At 40.5% G+C, this 16590-nt stretch overlaps 1 protein-coding gene across 1 annotated transcript; it reads left to right on the top strand.

Moving 5' to 3' along the window:
• Positions 1-525: 525 nt before the first annotated feature.
• NXPE3 (neurexophilin and PC-esterase domain family member 3) lies at positions 526-10849 on the top strand. Its single transcript, XM_044442021.1, has 5 exons — positions 526-738; positions 3466-4217; positions 5915-5988; positions 7462-7668; positions 9750-10849. The coding sequence occupies exons 1-5, from the start codon at positions 646-648 to the stop codon at positions 10349-10351; spliced, it is 1728 nt and encodes a 575-aa protein (XP_044297956.1). The 5' UTR covers positions 526-645; the 3' UTR covers positions 10352-10849.
• Positions 10850-16590: the final 5741 nt, after the last annotated feature.

Genomic DNA, 16590 nt, shown 5'->3' with positions numbered 1-16590 from the left:
CATGCCTGTAGCTCAATCCAACTTCTGATCTGCTTATATATTAAATTAAGCCATGGTGCATTGCTGTACATAGGTTTCTTTGTTTGTGGCTGTGTCACAGAAATAATCTGATGCCTCATGGACAAAGGCATTGTATGGTAAGATGGGGAAGCTGCTGATCTGGTAGTATTTTCATGAAATATTTTATTTTGATAAATTGCATTCATGTTAGTAAATATAGTCCTTGACAAATTAAAACTGAATCCTGGTAACTTTCATGGTTTAAAGGCTTAATAATTGCTTCTTTTTAGCTTAGCCGGTTGTAAAATAAACTTGCACAGTTGACTATGTTATGTGTTTAAAAGCAATTCTGTCAAAACTGAAAAATACTGTTTGTGGACTGGTTTTTTGTAGAACTATGGTTCAGCTTTTGGTAGTATGTGTTTCTACTATTCTTCAGTTTTAAATGCTAAAGCCATTTTAAATTGTATCTTCTTTTTAAGATCCAATCAGAAGTATAAAAATTATCTTTGCAGAAAAAAGCAATGCAGCAGAAGCCTCGTGATGAGATTACTTGTGCGATACTGACTAACAATGACGCGGGTGCCTGTGAAATATGGGTGACGTGACAGCATCTTACATGGATGAGAACGAGATGAAAAGATCATGTGGCCCAATTTCTCCAAAATCCATATTTTGTGCTTGGTTCTGGCAGTGCTGGCTATTTTGGCTTTAGTTCACAATTTCTATCAATTAGAGGTGAGTTCTTAACAATCAAAGGAATCAGGTCAAATATCATCCTTTCTCACATTAGTTCATTTAAGTGTGTGATCAAAATCATTCATTTGAGATGACTCTGCATGTATTCTTCTATGCTTCATATATATGTAATGAAAAAGTAAAGTGGTACCTTGGCTCACGAACTTAATCCGTTCCAGGACTCTGGTCGTGACCCAAATTGGTCATGAGCAATGTTAAATTTCCCCATAAGGTTCAATGTAAATAAGGTTAATCCATTCTGTAACTATTTTTTTTAATCAGAAAAATGTGAAGCAAAGTGACAAAGAACAACAAAGATCGTGGCCATCTCCCCACTCCCCACTCCAAGCATGAGCGCGGCCATCCCTGCACGTGCCCGTCATCCCAGCGTGCTGGGCGGGGGGAGAAATGGTGCGATTGCGAGCGCGCTGGGGGAGGGTGTCATGCCTGATGTGCCGACAGAGGCGGCACCTCACAAAGAGGTCTTGTGCTTGAGACCCTGTACCCAAATGTCAACCCCACAACTTGGGAATGGCTGAGCAGATAGCCATACCTCATTCTGACCCTTTACCCATTGAGCAAACGCCCGAGCCTACAGCAAAGCAGGAGCGCTCCGAGGGAAAAGGCACAATGAGTTCTGCTCATGGAGAGCCTGAGCAGACTGACCCACCTCCTCCTGATGCTGAACTTCCTGAGCATGACACAGGAGACACAGGAGGCAGGATAGACTTTTTCCTCGCGACCAATAGACGTATTCTGCGAAGATGAGAACAAAAACAAGCCTTGTCCCGCCTCGGAGAGGAAAGGCGGGACCAAGATAGCTAGTCCCACGTGGGCTCAGGGAGAGACGTCACTAAAGAGTTAGCATCTGCCTTGTAAAGACCTTAACAGTAGAGCTTATCTGTAGTGTTCTAAATCTTGCAGACAAGTAGCAATTAAAGACTTTAGTTTTATTGCTCATGAACGTGTGGGTTGTTTATATGTTGAGCCATTCTCAACAGAGGGAGAGATTGGCGCGAATGGGGCACACTGGGGGAGGGAGAGACGGGCGCGATGTGGAGTTCGTGACCTGAGTTAAATTTTTAATGAAATTTTTGTTTGCGACCTGATTTGGTCATGAACCAAAGTGTTCGTGAGCCGAGGTACCACTGTATACCAACAAAATTATGCACCTTGGAAAAAAAATCAGAATATTTCAATTGAAATCAAAGCTAATTTTCCTTTCTTTTCACAGATGATAGATAGCATGAGCTTGTATGTGTGCACTTGCACACACACATATAAGCCTATAGGATATTGTGTGCTAAATGCTTGTTTTTGCCATTCCAGGAAACAGCTTCTCAACAGAAAACTGTTTTGAGGGCCACTTGGCCTACCTACTGTGCCCACTTCCAATGCAATTTTGGCAATTTTGACTTGCCAAAATACAATTCAGTCCAAAGGTCAAGGCCATATGCTTTGTGTGTCCAGAGTTTAAATCAGGCACAGGTGTCTAAAAGAATGTTCAGAAAGCAAGCTGAAAGTCTAGGTATCGAATTAGTCTTAAAGCCAAAGATGGCAATAACAATTCTTTTTGTATGCCACAAAGAGCAGGCTCTGCCTGATCTAATTTATAGGCAGCTGTAAATCAGCATAACTGGCTAATTAGGTCAGTGTGTTGTTTCAAGGGAAGCTCTACACTCAACCTGCTGCTTGAACTTCTGCTGGTTCCATGAGCTTCTCCTCCTCTTTTCCAAGGGGTGACTCCTTTCTGACTCTGACTCCTGCCCTTGAGGAATTCTGGAAACTGCCCAAGAGGGAGCTGGCTGCTCCTCTAGTGGGAGGCAGTCAGCTGTAGCCTCAACCCCTGCATCTGATTGTGGGTGGGGCCCACTGTGCTGGCTCTCATGATCTGGAGAGTATTCCTCCAGGAAGGACATGACACTGCCTTTCATATAGTGATCACTTTCTGGAAGAGAGCTAAGATAAGTGTAGGTCTTCCCAGATGATACTTCTGACTTCTGTAAGATTTCGTCTGCAACATTATCATCTTGCCATCTTCAAATTATTATGGTGTCTGGCAACATAGAACCACATCTGGAATTACACATCCAGCTAGTGTTTGTTTCTATTTGAATCTCAACCAACCCTGTTTAATTGGGATCATCTGTGTTACTGTCCATTGCATTTGTCCAGAGAGGTGGATTATTTAGTTCATTCTAGGTTTATATAAGGCTTCTCTTTGTCAAATTTCCACATTTAAACCTTTGGCATTATAGGGGGACATTCCTTGCGCTGTGGAACTCTAGTTAATTGTACAGTTTTTAGACAATGGAAATCCATGACCCAGCTATATTCTCATATATAAATATTGTCCACTGCCTTGACTTTCTGATACACTGTACTATATATGTATTAATAATAATTAGAAATAATGAATTGGAAGTTAGTGACTATAGTACTTTATTATGTGTGTGTACACTTAGAGACACAATCCTAGTATTGCAGTTTTATGGGGACTCTCACATTTATTGATGTGTAATTTTTCAGTGTTATATTGCAATTTGTGTGTGTGTGTGTGTGTCTGTGTGTGTGTATCATATTTTTATTTTGGGGTATTTTTCATATACCATTAGTAGTACACTGAATACCATCTGTAGTCAGGTAATATATATTTCCTAGATATAACTCTGCAGATGTGTTTATATTGTTAATAAGCCTGTTTCAAAGTGTTTCCTTCTTTTGTAGAACCTGAATACTGCAGGTTTGAAGTGGTTGATAGAAGATGATGACCAGCAGCCTTCATCACAGGTGACTAAAATACCCAGAAAATTGTATTGTGGTTATGAGCACCAAGTTTTATCTAAGAGGGAACGAGAGGAAGAAGAGTCCTTATTTGCTGCTATGCGCTGGCCTAAACCTCCTGAGGACAAAATCCCATTTGTGAGGAGCACAGATGCTTCTCATAGCACTTTTGTGATATTAAACACACACAAAAATTTCAAAGTTGGTGATCAGTTGGAAGTGTTGGTCCACATGAAAGATTATGAAGGGAAGCCAAAACAGTATGGTGGAGACTACCTTCAAACAAGAATCCACTCTGCTCATCTGAAAGCTGGAGCCACTGGAAGAGTTGTAGATTACCAGAATGGATCTTACAGAGTTTTTTTCACTTTACTTTGGCCAGGGGAGGTCATGGTATCTGTGTCTCTGGTCCATCCTAGCGAAGGAATCCAAGTCCTTAAGCGTTTGCAAGAAGAAAGACCTGACAGGGCCTACTTCAAAAGCCTGTTCAAATCAGGGAGAATTTCAGAAACCACTGTGTGTAATGTGTGTCTATCCGGAGACATGCCAGTCTGTAACTTTACAGATCTCTACACTGGTGAGCCATGGTTCTGCTACAAACCAAGAAAATTGTCCTGTGCCACCAGGATCAGCCATTACAAAGGAGGTTATCAAAAGGGGCTTTTGACCTCAGAGGAAAGTCGCCTTTTCCAAAGGTATATGTTCTCTTGTATGTTTACCATTTCTTCCATTTTAGTTAGTTTAGTTTTATATAGAGTTGTTTCCTGTAATTGCTTGCACAGGCAAAAGCTATTGCATGAATGTCATTGTGACATGAAAGCATGTACCAAGTAACCAAAAGAAACTATTCATATGTACAGCTCTATTAGGATGGTTCTCATTTGCCTGAAAGGTCTAAGAGAGGACAGTTTTCCTTGCCTGCTGTGACTGTAATCAGATGCCAAACTCTGGTTCACAATTTCCTGGGACCTTTTACCTTGGGGCTTCTGCGTACTTCGGTGCAGGTAGATTATCAGCAGTAAGAAGTCCATTTAACAGAGAAGACTTAACTATACATAACCACATGAAGTGCAGCCCTCTAGGGAAATGCAGGCATCTCAATTTTTGACACTAATGAGTCACTGCAGCGATATTCTAAGGGAATTGGAAGGTCAGAAAAGGACTTAGAGATGTTAAAGGAAGGCTCTGAAGAAACTGGGAAGTGGCAGAGACAAAAAAGGGAGATCCTGAGGAGGCTGAGCAGAGACTGGGAGAGACGCAGCAGCATTCTGCCTTTCAACCAGTGGTCCCAGAACCAGCTCCCAGCAAGCACAGCTACCCTGAAGTCTTGGATTACCCATCTTGAGAGAGTTTTAAAGGCATCACCTACTTTTCTAGAGTATAAAGCCATGGGCTCCCTTCCTTACGTGTTGCTGTTCTAGGGACTTGCTTTTTTTCTCCCATTCACCCTTCCTTGGTAAATAAATCTTAGTTCTTGCTCACTGTTTCCCTACCACCACCCCTTTGCAGGGAACAGGGGTCCTGGTGAAATGCAGGCACAGTATGATAATTTAGGATCAGCATTTTTCTGACTCATTTTTCCCAATACTGTATGAACCTAGCTCCCATGATTTCCAGTGCTAGTAGGAAAATTGGAGCGTCTGATATGATTGGCATATCATTTAGCTAAATACTCTTGGCTATAGACTTGCATGACTCAGAAAATGAGGATTCTATAGTTACATTTAGTGCAATAATTTTACATGGCAAGTTTTGTATTTCTTTACAGCAGGCAAGAAGGGAGCTTTAATCCTTTCCACCTCTTGCCACAATCTTGATGAAAATTTCTCCCATCTCCTACTGTGTCCCGCTCCAGGATTCCCTTTTGCACCAGAAGGGAAGAATCCATTGGCACCAAGCAGAGCTTCCCTTCCAATGCAGATAGTGCGGTCAGAGAGCAAGTTGTACCAAGACTACAGCAGAGGAAAGATTAAATTTCCCTTCCCTGCCTGCTGTGGGCCTGATCCTGATGAGTCCATCTATTTTTGTTTTTTAAATAGAATTAAATTCAACAGTATGGATAATGTAAAGTGTAGTTTGACCCTCCAGCATTCTCCAGAGCCTCATGACCTGAGGTGTGAGCGATACAGATGACTGGGGGTCCGGATGCACTCCATATCCCCTCTTCCACCCCTAGAAGTGGGAGGTAACTTGGAAGACTGTGGGAGGCACTGCATGGCTGTGATAACCATAGTCAGAGAATCTCTGTTCTGATTCAGGTTGAGATTCATGCCTACAATGAAAAGAGAATTTAATGGTATAGCCTATGTATAGTTTCATCTCGGACATTTCAACTTAGATAAATGAGACTTATCAGTAACTGTTGTTTCAATTCTTTTATTTTTGAATTTAGTGATGTGAATATTAAAATGCCAATACCCTCCAGTGGCCCTGATACTGTGATCGTAAGGCCCTTGGGGCATGCAGGTAAACTAAATGTTTGAAAGAACTTATTTCAAACCACTAAGGCCTTGTTCACATGTTGTATTTTGCCTGTGAAAATGACAAATTCACATAATGAGTGCAACTACCAGGAAACATCTTGATTCACGTGAACACTTATTGTTAATCACCTGTAATGGTAGCATGTTGTTATGTTGTCATCGTCATCATCATCACCACAATTAATTTGTTTATTTATAGCATAACTTGGAAATTACACAGCATGTCAGAGTGAGATCTGCTTCATGTTTTCCATCCCAGTAATCATTTCAGCAACCTTGTATGTTAGTGTTATGATCATTGTTTCACATCTGAAGGGCTGAAGAATTTGGTGAGTTTGAATTGAGGACATTCAGAAGTGCATTCTCAGCAGCTGGTCTATATCAGCCCTCAATGCCTTTCAAAAACCAGATGATCAAATTAAGAAGATTAGATAGGTAACCCAGCTGTTCATACAAATTTATGCATATTAAGTCTGTTCCGAGAGCTTTGTGCTGCAGTTGCAGTTCAAAGAAACATCGATCACACTCCGGGTTTAAGGAGTTTACTAACTGGCACTTGCGCCAAGAAGTTTTCCATGCACATTAAGTGATTTCAGTGGTACTAGCCTGTAGTTGCCTTGATGCTCATGCAGCTATGATTACAGATAGCATACAGGGCAGAGGGATAAAGGATTACCCTAGCAACCAGACATTGATTATAATTCATTTGAGGATGCTCACATCTCTGTCTGACAGTGGCCATTGTCTATTGAATGCTGGGGAAATGGGATCCGCTTTAAAAATGTATTTATTTTTGTATGTTTTAACCTGCTCAGTAATTGATGTTATCTGGGTAGATCAACCCAGAACAGAAATGCTTACTTGAGGAAAGTTATCTGGACTTTTGTGAGATGGCACATTTATCAGACACACCAAAGGTCATTTGGGGAAAAAAATCTGCTTTCTAAAATGCTGGAAGATTCACCTGCAGTTTTTTGTTTACTTTTTTCATTAAAAAATTAAAAATCCCCATAATCTCCTGGAATGCTTGTGAAAAGATAAGAAAGTAAATAAACAGACTGTAGAATAATGAATAAATTAGGTTCATTAACTTATAAAATTAATGGATTAAACAAGCACACTGAGGTCAATTTCCATGGTCTGGGAAGCAGTGAATGAACTTTGCTTATGCTGTTTAATTGGATCTTTAAATGCTTTCCACTGTATAAAATGTTTATATGTTTTAATCATATGTCATATACCTTAAAGACATGTAATAAGTTTAATAAATGTAGCGGTTGTTGAGTGCCGTCATCTCTAATGTGTGCTGACTGTATGCGTAAATGTCCTCCCAAGTCCTGTCTGTGACAGCTCTGCTCAGTTCTTGTAAACAACATCAACAATGCTTTACTGTTATATCTGAATACATATATGGATAACTGGATAATAATGGCTAACTGAAAATTGCCTCTTCCAGAATTGGACAATATGGGAAAATCTCAAATCCCTGATGTATTTCCTTCTGGCTATTATTATCAAGATGAATGGCAAACAAGGACACAATGGATTCGACATTTTAACAAGTCATCAGATATAACTGAATGTTTACAGGGAAAACTTATTCACTTGTTCGGAGATTCTACAATCAGGCAGTGGTTTGAGTATCTGACAGCATTTGTTCCAGGTCAGCATTTTTCTCTTGCCTTGGCTTGTTTAAAAAAAGGAGAACAAAAGAAAGGACAAACACTTTGGATGTAGAGATTGTGAAATTTTGCTCTTTATTTGCAATTGATGTTCTTTTGTTTCTAGAATTTAGAGGTGTTGCAGAAATTTGTGAAATTGATTTGGCATTTTCTGCCAATCTCCCTTTCTAAGGGCTTTTCTAAATGAGGCATTTTTTGTGTTCACAATCCTTTACTCGCATAAAGCGTTGGGACCTTTACACAATGTTATCCTCTCCAAAGGCTTTCCTGCATTCCATGGCTCTTTATAGAGTAAGCAAAATGAAATAAATTTTAAAGGCAAAGGCAGCACACACTGGAATAAAGGTTCATATAATTCAGCAACTGCTCTTTGATGTAGCACCACCGTGTGGTTGTATAATACAATGTAGGCAAGGCAGAGAAAGCAAAAACTCACATGTAAAAGATGGCCTCTTTCTCCTGCAAAGAAAATGAAAGAAGCCTCTGTGAAGTGCCTAGTTAAATGCCTCATGTAGAAAAGCCGTAATCTGTTTTTCCATAAGAGTTGGTTGGGAAGTGGTTTCTCATGTGTTCCAAGATTATGCTTTCAAGACCCTCTCCTGACAAATATTTGTCCCAGTAAGTACATTGCCCTTATTTCTCACTTTATAAATTTGATAATGGTGTGGCAGATATTACAGAAGAAGGAAAGCAGGAGAAATATTGATTATAGAATGAATGTGTGTACCCATGTTAGTTTCAATTTGAGGGGAGAGCTAAAGGACTGAATCAAAGGCTTTATGGAAGAAGTAGGTTTTTGAGGAGAGATTTACAAGAATAAAACAATGTAGGTCTAGTGGTCTAAGAAATAATCACAAACATAAAGAGAATTAAGAGGAGAAGGTGTTAATGGGTTGGTAATACCAAGGACAGCTTTATAGGTAAAAAGCCAGTGTTGTTTCTTGAGAAAGCAGAATTGGATGCTCTAAGTGGCAAAAGAAGTATATTGTGACTGTAGATTCTGGATAGTGGTCAGAGAACTTGGATATTGCAGATGAAAGGCAGATATAGAAAAGGGCCCAGGTCTTGCACATTGCAGTCTGCTCAGATTTCTGTTTCTGAGAAGGAGATGGAAGAGCAGAGGTAGGCAGATGACTTGGCTCTTCCAAGGTTACCTAGTGAAGATTCTCAGGCAGAGCTTGAGAACCAGCCTACCTTGCAAAAGGAAGGACATACTTCACAACTGGAGTGGGGGAGCAGGGAAGGAGGGAGTTCCCTGGTAGGTAGGTAGGAAGGAAGTAGGTGAAATGAGCAGACCAATTAAGAAATGTCCACTGTTCCTGCCATCTAGTCCTCATGCATCAGGAGCCACCTTAAGATGGAGTCAGAAGCTTTTCTGAAAGGAAAGGAAGGAGAGGAAGTTTCAGCTTGGATTCGACTCTTCATAGGACAGTTGCTTCTCCCACATCGCAGAGAGAATTTTACTTCGATTTATACTGTATTGTAATCTCGTTCAGTTTTCATAAAAGGGGTGTGTTTCTGAAGTCTCATCTGAGTGCAGGATAAAAATGACAGAGAGAGACATGTCCATGGCAGCAGAGAGGGTTGTAGTAATCAGAATGTGAGATAACAAATATGAATCAGAGTTTCAATGAGAGCAACACTTGTCTCTTTTACAACACTATGTATCAAGAAAATGTGGTGATTTGGTGGAATGACTATCAGCAAAAGACAGGGAGCAATTGAAAGTAAAGCAAGGACTTAAAACCTGATCACCATGGTGAACAATCTGAATGAGAGAATCTGTTCAGATGGTTCAGTTAACACAAACTATTTTTCCTTCTGCAAATAAGGCTTTTTAAATTATAAATATATCCCAAGCACCGTTTTGTGATTGTGTTTGTGTGGTTACAAATAGATCAGGTGGATGCATAAAAAGTAAACTGTATTTATTTATTTTTGTCCTACATGATGCTTTAACAGAAGACTTAATGGAAGCATAAGGATTTTTGTTTTTCTTTACTAATAGTTACAGTTGGTGACAGACTGCAGTCAATGACACAGTGATTCTTTTATTTTTCAGATCTTGTGGAATTAAATCTTGGCAGCCTTAAAAAGGTCGGTCCTCTCATGGCTGTGGACACAAAGCATAACATCCTACTAAAGTTCCGCTGTCATGGGCCACCCATTCGCTTTTTTACTGTGTTCAGCAGTGAGTTACATTACATTGCCAATGAACTAAATCGCATTGTAGGTGGGAGGAACACTGTGATAGCCATAACGATCTGGTCTCACTTCAGTACTTTCCCTGTAGAAGTGTACATCAGGAGGCTGAGGAACATTCGCAGGTCAGTTGTTCGACTGCTGGATCGGAGCCCCAAAACTCGGATAGTCATCAAAACCGCCAACGTTCAGGAGCTTGGGCCAGAAGTTAGCCTTTTCAACAGTGACTGGTATTCCTATCAGCTTGACACAATCATGAGGAAGATGTTCTCAGGAATTGGTGTGTACTTTGTGGATGCTTGGGAGATGTCACTAGCACACTATTTGCCACACAAATTGCACCCAGAGGATGTCATTGTCAAAAATCAGTTAGATGCTTTCTTGTCTTTGGTGTGCCCACTGGAAACACATTATAGCTTCTTAAAAGGAATACACAATCAAATGTGGTCTCTGCTTCTGTAATTCAGTGTCACTCACATTTGGCACTAGTTGTTTGCCATGGGTTATCGCTAATCTGAGGTGCTTGTAACCTGTATCTAATTTGTGTAGACTGCACAATAATATACTAAAAGTATATATTTACTGCATCTAGGTTGAAATTTTAGGTTGAAATTTTTTATTTAAATAAAAACATACTACAAAAGTTACAAAAGGCACAAAAAGTACAATGTTACAAAAATAGAGAAGTACACCATCCAATATTTACAAGGTATCAAAATGCCGAATGTACACACATTTACAGGATTCCCAAGCTTTACAAATCAAATTTACAGAAAGAACATTCTACAGACTTCTCCTTGATAGGTTCATGCCATGCGTCTCACCAACATTTTCCATGTATGAGCGGTATACGTACATTACGTGATCGGGGCATGAGCCCCACTCAACCACGGCCACAATTTCCTCCTTACTGCGTCTAGGGCAGTGATGGCGAACTTTTTAGAGACCGAGTGCCCAAACTGCAACTCAGAACCCACTTATTTATCTCAAAGTGCCAACACTGCAATAAAACCTGAATTTGCTGACTACCAGCACAAGGGGGCAATGTTCCACTGACCACCAGCTTTTGGCCAACCCTGAAAAAGGCATCTGAGTGTATTTCCTACCTGAATGTATTTCCCACCTTTCCTACATTCTGCTAAAATCACAACAGGTTGTGCAGACTTGAACCGACGATCTTTAGATCAACCAGCTGAGCAGCACAGTAGTTTAAACCACTGCGTCACTTGCATCCCGCTAAAATCACAATCCATGCAAATCCCTGGCAGCTCACTGGCCAGTTGCAGCTAATGAGTGATGTTATTGCCTGGTGTCCTTAATCTTTCTGAATATGCGCACGGCTGCTGGGGATCGTGTGCAGACAGAGAAGGCTCTGGTGCCCCTTTGGGCACACGTGCCATAGGTTTGCCATCACTGTTCTAGGGAACAACAGCACACACCTCCTTGCTGTGCACATCAGAATGTACAGGTGTGCCCCATTCTGCTTATCAACCTGACAGTGGCAATTGTTCTACCCCTGAGGAAGCCCAGCTTTCTCCGCAGCTTGATTTGCTTTGTAGTCACACTGAGCTTCAAGGGTGGGGAGAGGCTGCACTCAGAAAACATGAACTATGCAGCCAAACCTCCAGTTCCAACAGGTTATGCACACATTTTCTTTCAGTGGATATTTTTGGATAGATTGCTTCTGCTCAGTCTGCTGGGCAAGACTATACTGATTAGGCTTTTGACTTCATCCCCACAAGGAGCAGCCTACTTCCAGTTTCATTTCCACCTAGCTGAGACAGGATGTTGGATCTTCTTCAGTCTCTTCCTTCACAATGTACCTACTTGGCTCTTTTCCCTCTCACTTTAAAAAAGGAATTTGGAGCTTTTCCACACAAGGAATATGTTATGCACACATTATTCCGTACTCATGGTTGTTTGCGGGTTTTTTAGACAATGTTGTGGCCCTCTAGTTTTGCTTTTTTTTTGGTTAATCGTTTCTGCAAGATTTTTTGGAGCAAGGAACATAGCTTATTATATCTTATGGTGAAATAAAGCATGATTTCCTCTTGTGTGTTTGTGCTATTCTGCTATACCATGGTTCCACCTAGAAGTTGTGCAAGAGGAGCAAACCACATGCATCCTCCATCCTTGGCAGAAAATGAACATATTGAGATAGGTATCAAGTATTCCTATTCCCTGGAGGATATTTTAGTTGCTGTCATCCAAAGGATGGCAATGACACCCTAAAAATGGTGATGTCAGGAAGGCCAAACTCACCAGGAAGTCACAGGTTATGGTCATAGGGCTCAGTTCCATGGTTTTCATCTTTGTTCTGGCTTCGGTATTTTGTGGGACATTCGCTACAGTCATGCTGCGTAACATCTTTGGCAGGGCTTTGAGTTCTTTAAAAAAAGAAAAAAAGGTGGGATTTAAAGCAAATAAATAAATAAATACGGGACTATAACTGCCATGATTCCTTTCATACTGAATAAAGTGTTTGGGAACAAGATGCTGGTAGAGACAAAGAAGAAAGCTCTTCCTTCTGCTCAAAATGAAGGAAGGCCCCCGAATAGTCCAGCTATTCAGAGCTGCCTTTAGAGGCAGATACGATAGGGCACTCAAAAGCCTAATTAAGATAGTTCTGCATATCACAGCATAGGAGGGGAGCACCCATCCAAGGATATCTTCCATCCACTGCCAAAAAGGAATGTATAACACCAAGTACTAATGCTATGTCCTGCAGTTTGTTTGTTTATTTAAAACATTTCTATGCCGCCCCCATCGCAACAAAGCCTCGGGGCGGCTCACAAAGCCTCAGGGCGGCTGCCAACAGTGTTGGTAGCAGAAGGACAGGCATGTGCACAGCCCTTGGCTCAACTAGTTGGAGGCCAGGACAGCCAACTCCCTTGGGCCTTTGTTTGAGGAACCTATTTCTAGGCATCCTTTCCAGTTCTGTTCATTTATCTCTTCTGGTGTCCTGAATGGAAGCACACCAGACAACTATTTTACTTACAGCAGGATCATTTTTATTAAGTTACATATCTGCAAATAGCCATATAGACTACATCTTCAATTACATTATATTTACCTAGGGAGAAATATATTGTCACTAATAGTGATATATGAATATTTAATATTTGTTAACTTTCTCTCTGTAGTGCATGAACATGTGGTCGGCATCAAAAATAGGCTAGAGAAGCACATGGTGGGCATGTTGTGAGTGGAGCCGGCTGGAGCCGGGGGTCAGACTAGATGGCCCGGGAGGCCCCTTCTGACTTGCTCTATGTTTCTATGTAACATGGGCACTGTTTATAAGGCATTTCTCAGCTAATATTAAAGTGTGGGATGGAATATTTGGGGCTGTTATTTATTTGAAGACTTATTCCACTCTAGCAAAAAATGTTCTCTGAATGGTTTAACAAGATCAACCATAAAATGGTCCCTGCTCAGGATTCCTATCCAAAAGCCATGATGCACAAGGAAAAGGAGCAGAAAGGGTGGAAGGAATAAGAAAAAGCAACCTTGGGTACCAAATTCCAGTTCTTATGACTGACAGGAATGGAAACAGTTCTGGTAGTCAGATGGAATAGTTTCCACTAGGTGACAGATGACAGGGATCAAATGCAGCTGGTCTTAATTCCGCCTTTCTCCTTCTGCACTGCCTTTCTCCTTCTGCATTGCAGCTTCATGTCTCTGGTTTGACAGCTACAGCTTTGGTTCAACAGAATCCTTAGATCACATCAAAGAATTAAAGCAGTGTTATATACTTTTATCCATGGCTTTAAAAGAAATCTCAGAAGACCAGTTTTGAGGACGGCAAGACAAGTTTCTGCTTTTATCCTTTTTTTAACATTTAGAGCAGCTTCAGTAATTTAGTTTGCAATGGTACAGAATGACATAGATCTTGACTAGAGGACTTACAGTGATCAGTGGGCAAGACATGGATGAGGCCAAACAATAAAGTAATGGGCCAAGGGAAATTTGGACAGCAGAAGTGAAATAGCCAAGACTAAGGAACTGCATGGTTCAGAGAAACCTAAAGAAGCAGTTCTTGGAGTAGAGAGAGGTAGTCTGAAAAACATGGTTTCTTCAAGGTCAACAGCAGATAAAGAGTATACCAAATTGAATATGAACATTGATCATCTGAGCAGCACCTAGAAAGTCAACTTGAGAGTGCACAGACCAGATTCCTGCCCACTGAGTTATCCAGGTCTTAATTTCTGAAAAAGTTTGTCATGTATAAATTAGGTTCAGCACCTTATGCCTGATCCATAAAGGAACTGAATTTTGATTTTTGTTTACTGCTGAACTTGTTCTGGTTTCTGTTTACTTAAGTTTCCAGTGACATCTGTGATTATCCACAATATTTTTTCATGTGTATATATTTGGTAGCATTACTGTTGGGTAATTTCTTAAAATCACCAAATCCTTTGCTGCTACTTTCTTTGGAAGAAGGTGAGTTTGCAGGAGACCAGTGTTTGACTGGTTAAAACTGGGGCAAGACTTGGCTGCATAGGCTTTGTCATATTGGTGTTTCTGCTGTTTGTTCTCTGGAAAATCATTGAGTTGTACATATTTGTAACTTTTGTAAATGTTGTGTTGTGGCTATTGGTGTAATTGGTTCTGGCTATTGGCATTCATTTAGATTCTGAGGGAGAAATTTGTAACAAGATACTGCTTCAATCTGCCAAGCATCACTTTATGGCCAGGCATCCATTTTTATCCATCTATAATACCATCTTTAAAGGTTTTATAGCTACAAAAAAATTCTGGCAAATGTATTTAGGTCTCAAAAGCCTTTTTCAGACTTTGCCTGTTGATAACACCAATAAGACCCATGCTGGGTCACTTGGCATGAAAGCTTCAGTGATGCACTGCCCCACAATTTTGTGTGACATGTTGCTGTCCCTTTAGGAACTTCAGCCTGGTATACTGTACAGAGACAAGCCTGCAAGGTGTGCATCCAAGCTGGAATGGGTGAAGCAGCCCGAGCAAGTAATCATGCCACGAAGTCAGGAATTTCTGGTCATACTCAAAGATCTAGCAATATAACTTCAACAACCACAGTGAGTTTCAAGGACTTGCAGATTATTTATCTGTTTATTTCATTTCATTTGATTTCTATAGCACCCACCCACCAAAGCTCTCTGGGCTGTTCAGAGCAATTAGGGACAGTAATCAGAAGCAGCCATGAATTCATGCCGAAGAGTTGCATACCCCCTCAGGACTGAACATTAATATCCCTCATATAAGAAAAACGATCTTGCATAAGGTGTGGCTTGATTAGGTTTCACAGTAGTGATAGGGTAATTTTAATACAATTGGTGACAAAGGATCTGTGAGGTGTCAAATGTAGTATTCTGTTAGCATTCATCTTACCGAGACATGTTGTCTTTTGTTAAAACATTGTAAGAAGCCTTCAGTGTTCCAGTGACCACTGGTCTCATTGGCTTTCTGATTCTAAGATATGCTGAAATCAAGTTCCTGCCTTCCCAAGGTCATGGCACCTTATGCTTTTGGTTCATAGCAAGCTTAATTGGTTTCTGGCCTTCTAGAGATTCAATAACCATTCTGTTCTGACACATGGCAAGTCCAATGTCTGGCTGAGTCTCTTGGTTCAAACTGCCTTTGCTGTAAAACTGTTACAGCTAGTTAAACTGTTTCACCACAGCCTCAGATTAGACCCTGTTTAAAAAGAATCAGTGAAAGAGCTAAATGCACTTCCTACAAGAGACAGTACCATGAAGTTGGGATCACCACTGAGAAGGCCTTGATTCTTCCGTCCACCAATCTGATTGAGCTTACTGTCTGGTCCATAAACAGGACCTCTGCCAATCTTGGGGCCACCATTTTCAGCAGTCTGAGGAAATATTCCAGGTCCTTAAAGAAATGTGCCTAATAATTAAGAAACATAATTGAGATCTTGCTTAAGCATCAGTGGTCCAGTACAGCCACAGTAACCCAAAGATGGCTGAACATATGAAATTATATTTTTATGTTTGTATATGCATAGATACAAATCTAGAAAATATGATTATAATTTCAGTAGCAATACAATATAGTTCCCTGTAATAGGAAAGAGAAGGAAACCTCAGTGCCTATGTTGCCTGCTGATGGGAAGTTTCAAACCTCCTACTGTTCTTTTGATTTTTTAGCATTAAAGCATATTTGGAGTAGTCAGCTTTTTAAATATTTGAATACAGAACTGTCTTTTGACAGCCCTTCAAGAGGATGACTGCACTCTCTAAACAAGCTCACACAGTATTGAAAGCTGTTTGGAAAGAAGACAGTCAATAATGTTTCCAACATAATAAAGCTCTAGTTACAAGAGATAACAAGGAACTGTACACATTCAGATTTATCTCATCATAAATGTGCAATGTTGTTGCTAGCCAATGTCGCTAGCTTCTAAAGGATACATCTTTCGCAAACATCACATGTCCATTGATCACCAGGACACAGAACACACCAGCCTCTGGAGATTAACTACTTTTAAACTTTGCTCAGTTGCTGACAGGGTTTCCAGTAAGAGAGGAAAGGTGTGCCACAAACACATTGCAAACAGTATGGTAATCAAATAATTAATCTTCCACTTTGTAACCAAGGGTTTGGCCCTGCAGCTCATTGAATGCTCTAATCTAATTGCATGCACTTGAACCACCACCTTTTTAAAGTGGTGTTTTCCCAACAATTTGCCATCTTTGCATTTTGTTTGC

Source organism: Varanus komodoensis, unplaced genomic scaffold (genome assembly GCF_004798865.1).
Source record: "Varanus komodoensis strain SLA01 unplaced genomic scaffold, ASM479886v1 scaffold4, whole genome shotgun sequence".
NCBI lineage: Eukaryota > Metazoa > Chordata > Lepidosauria > Squamata > Varanidae > Varanus > Varanus komodoensis.
This window is presented reverse-complemented; position numbering and strand designations above follow the sequence as displayed.

What these genes read in the sequence shown, in the direction of transcription:
- NXPE3 (XM_044442021.1), top strand. Translation starts at nt 646, where the DNA reads ATGTGGCCCAATTTCTCCAAAATCCATATTTTGTGCTTGGTTCTGGCA. An exon ending in AAGGCCCTTGGGGCATGCAG is followed by an intron (nt 5,989 to 7,461) that starts GTAAACTAAATG and finishes TGCCTCTTCCAG; the next exon opens with AATTGGACAATATGGGAAAA. An exon ending in TCTGACAGCATTTGTTCCAG is followed by an intron (nt 7,669 to 9,749) that starts GTCAGCATTTTT and finishes TTTATTTTTCAG; the next exon opens with ATCTTGTGGAATTAAATCTT.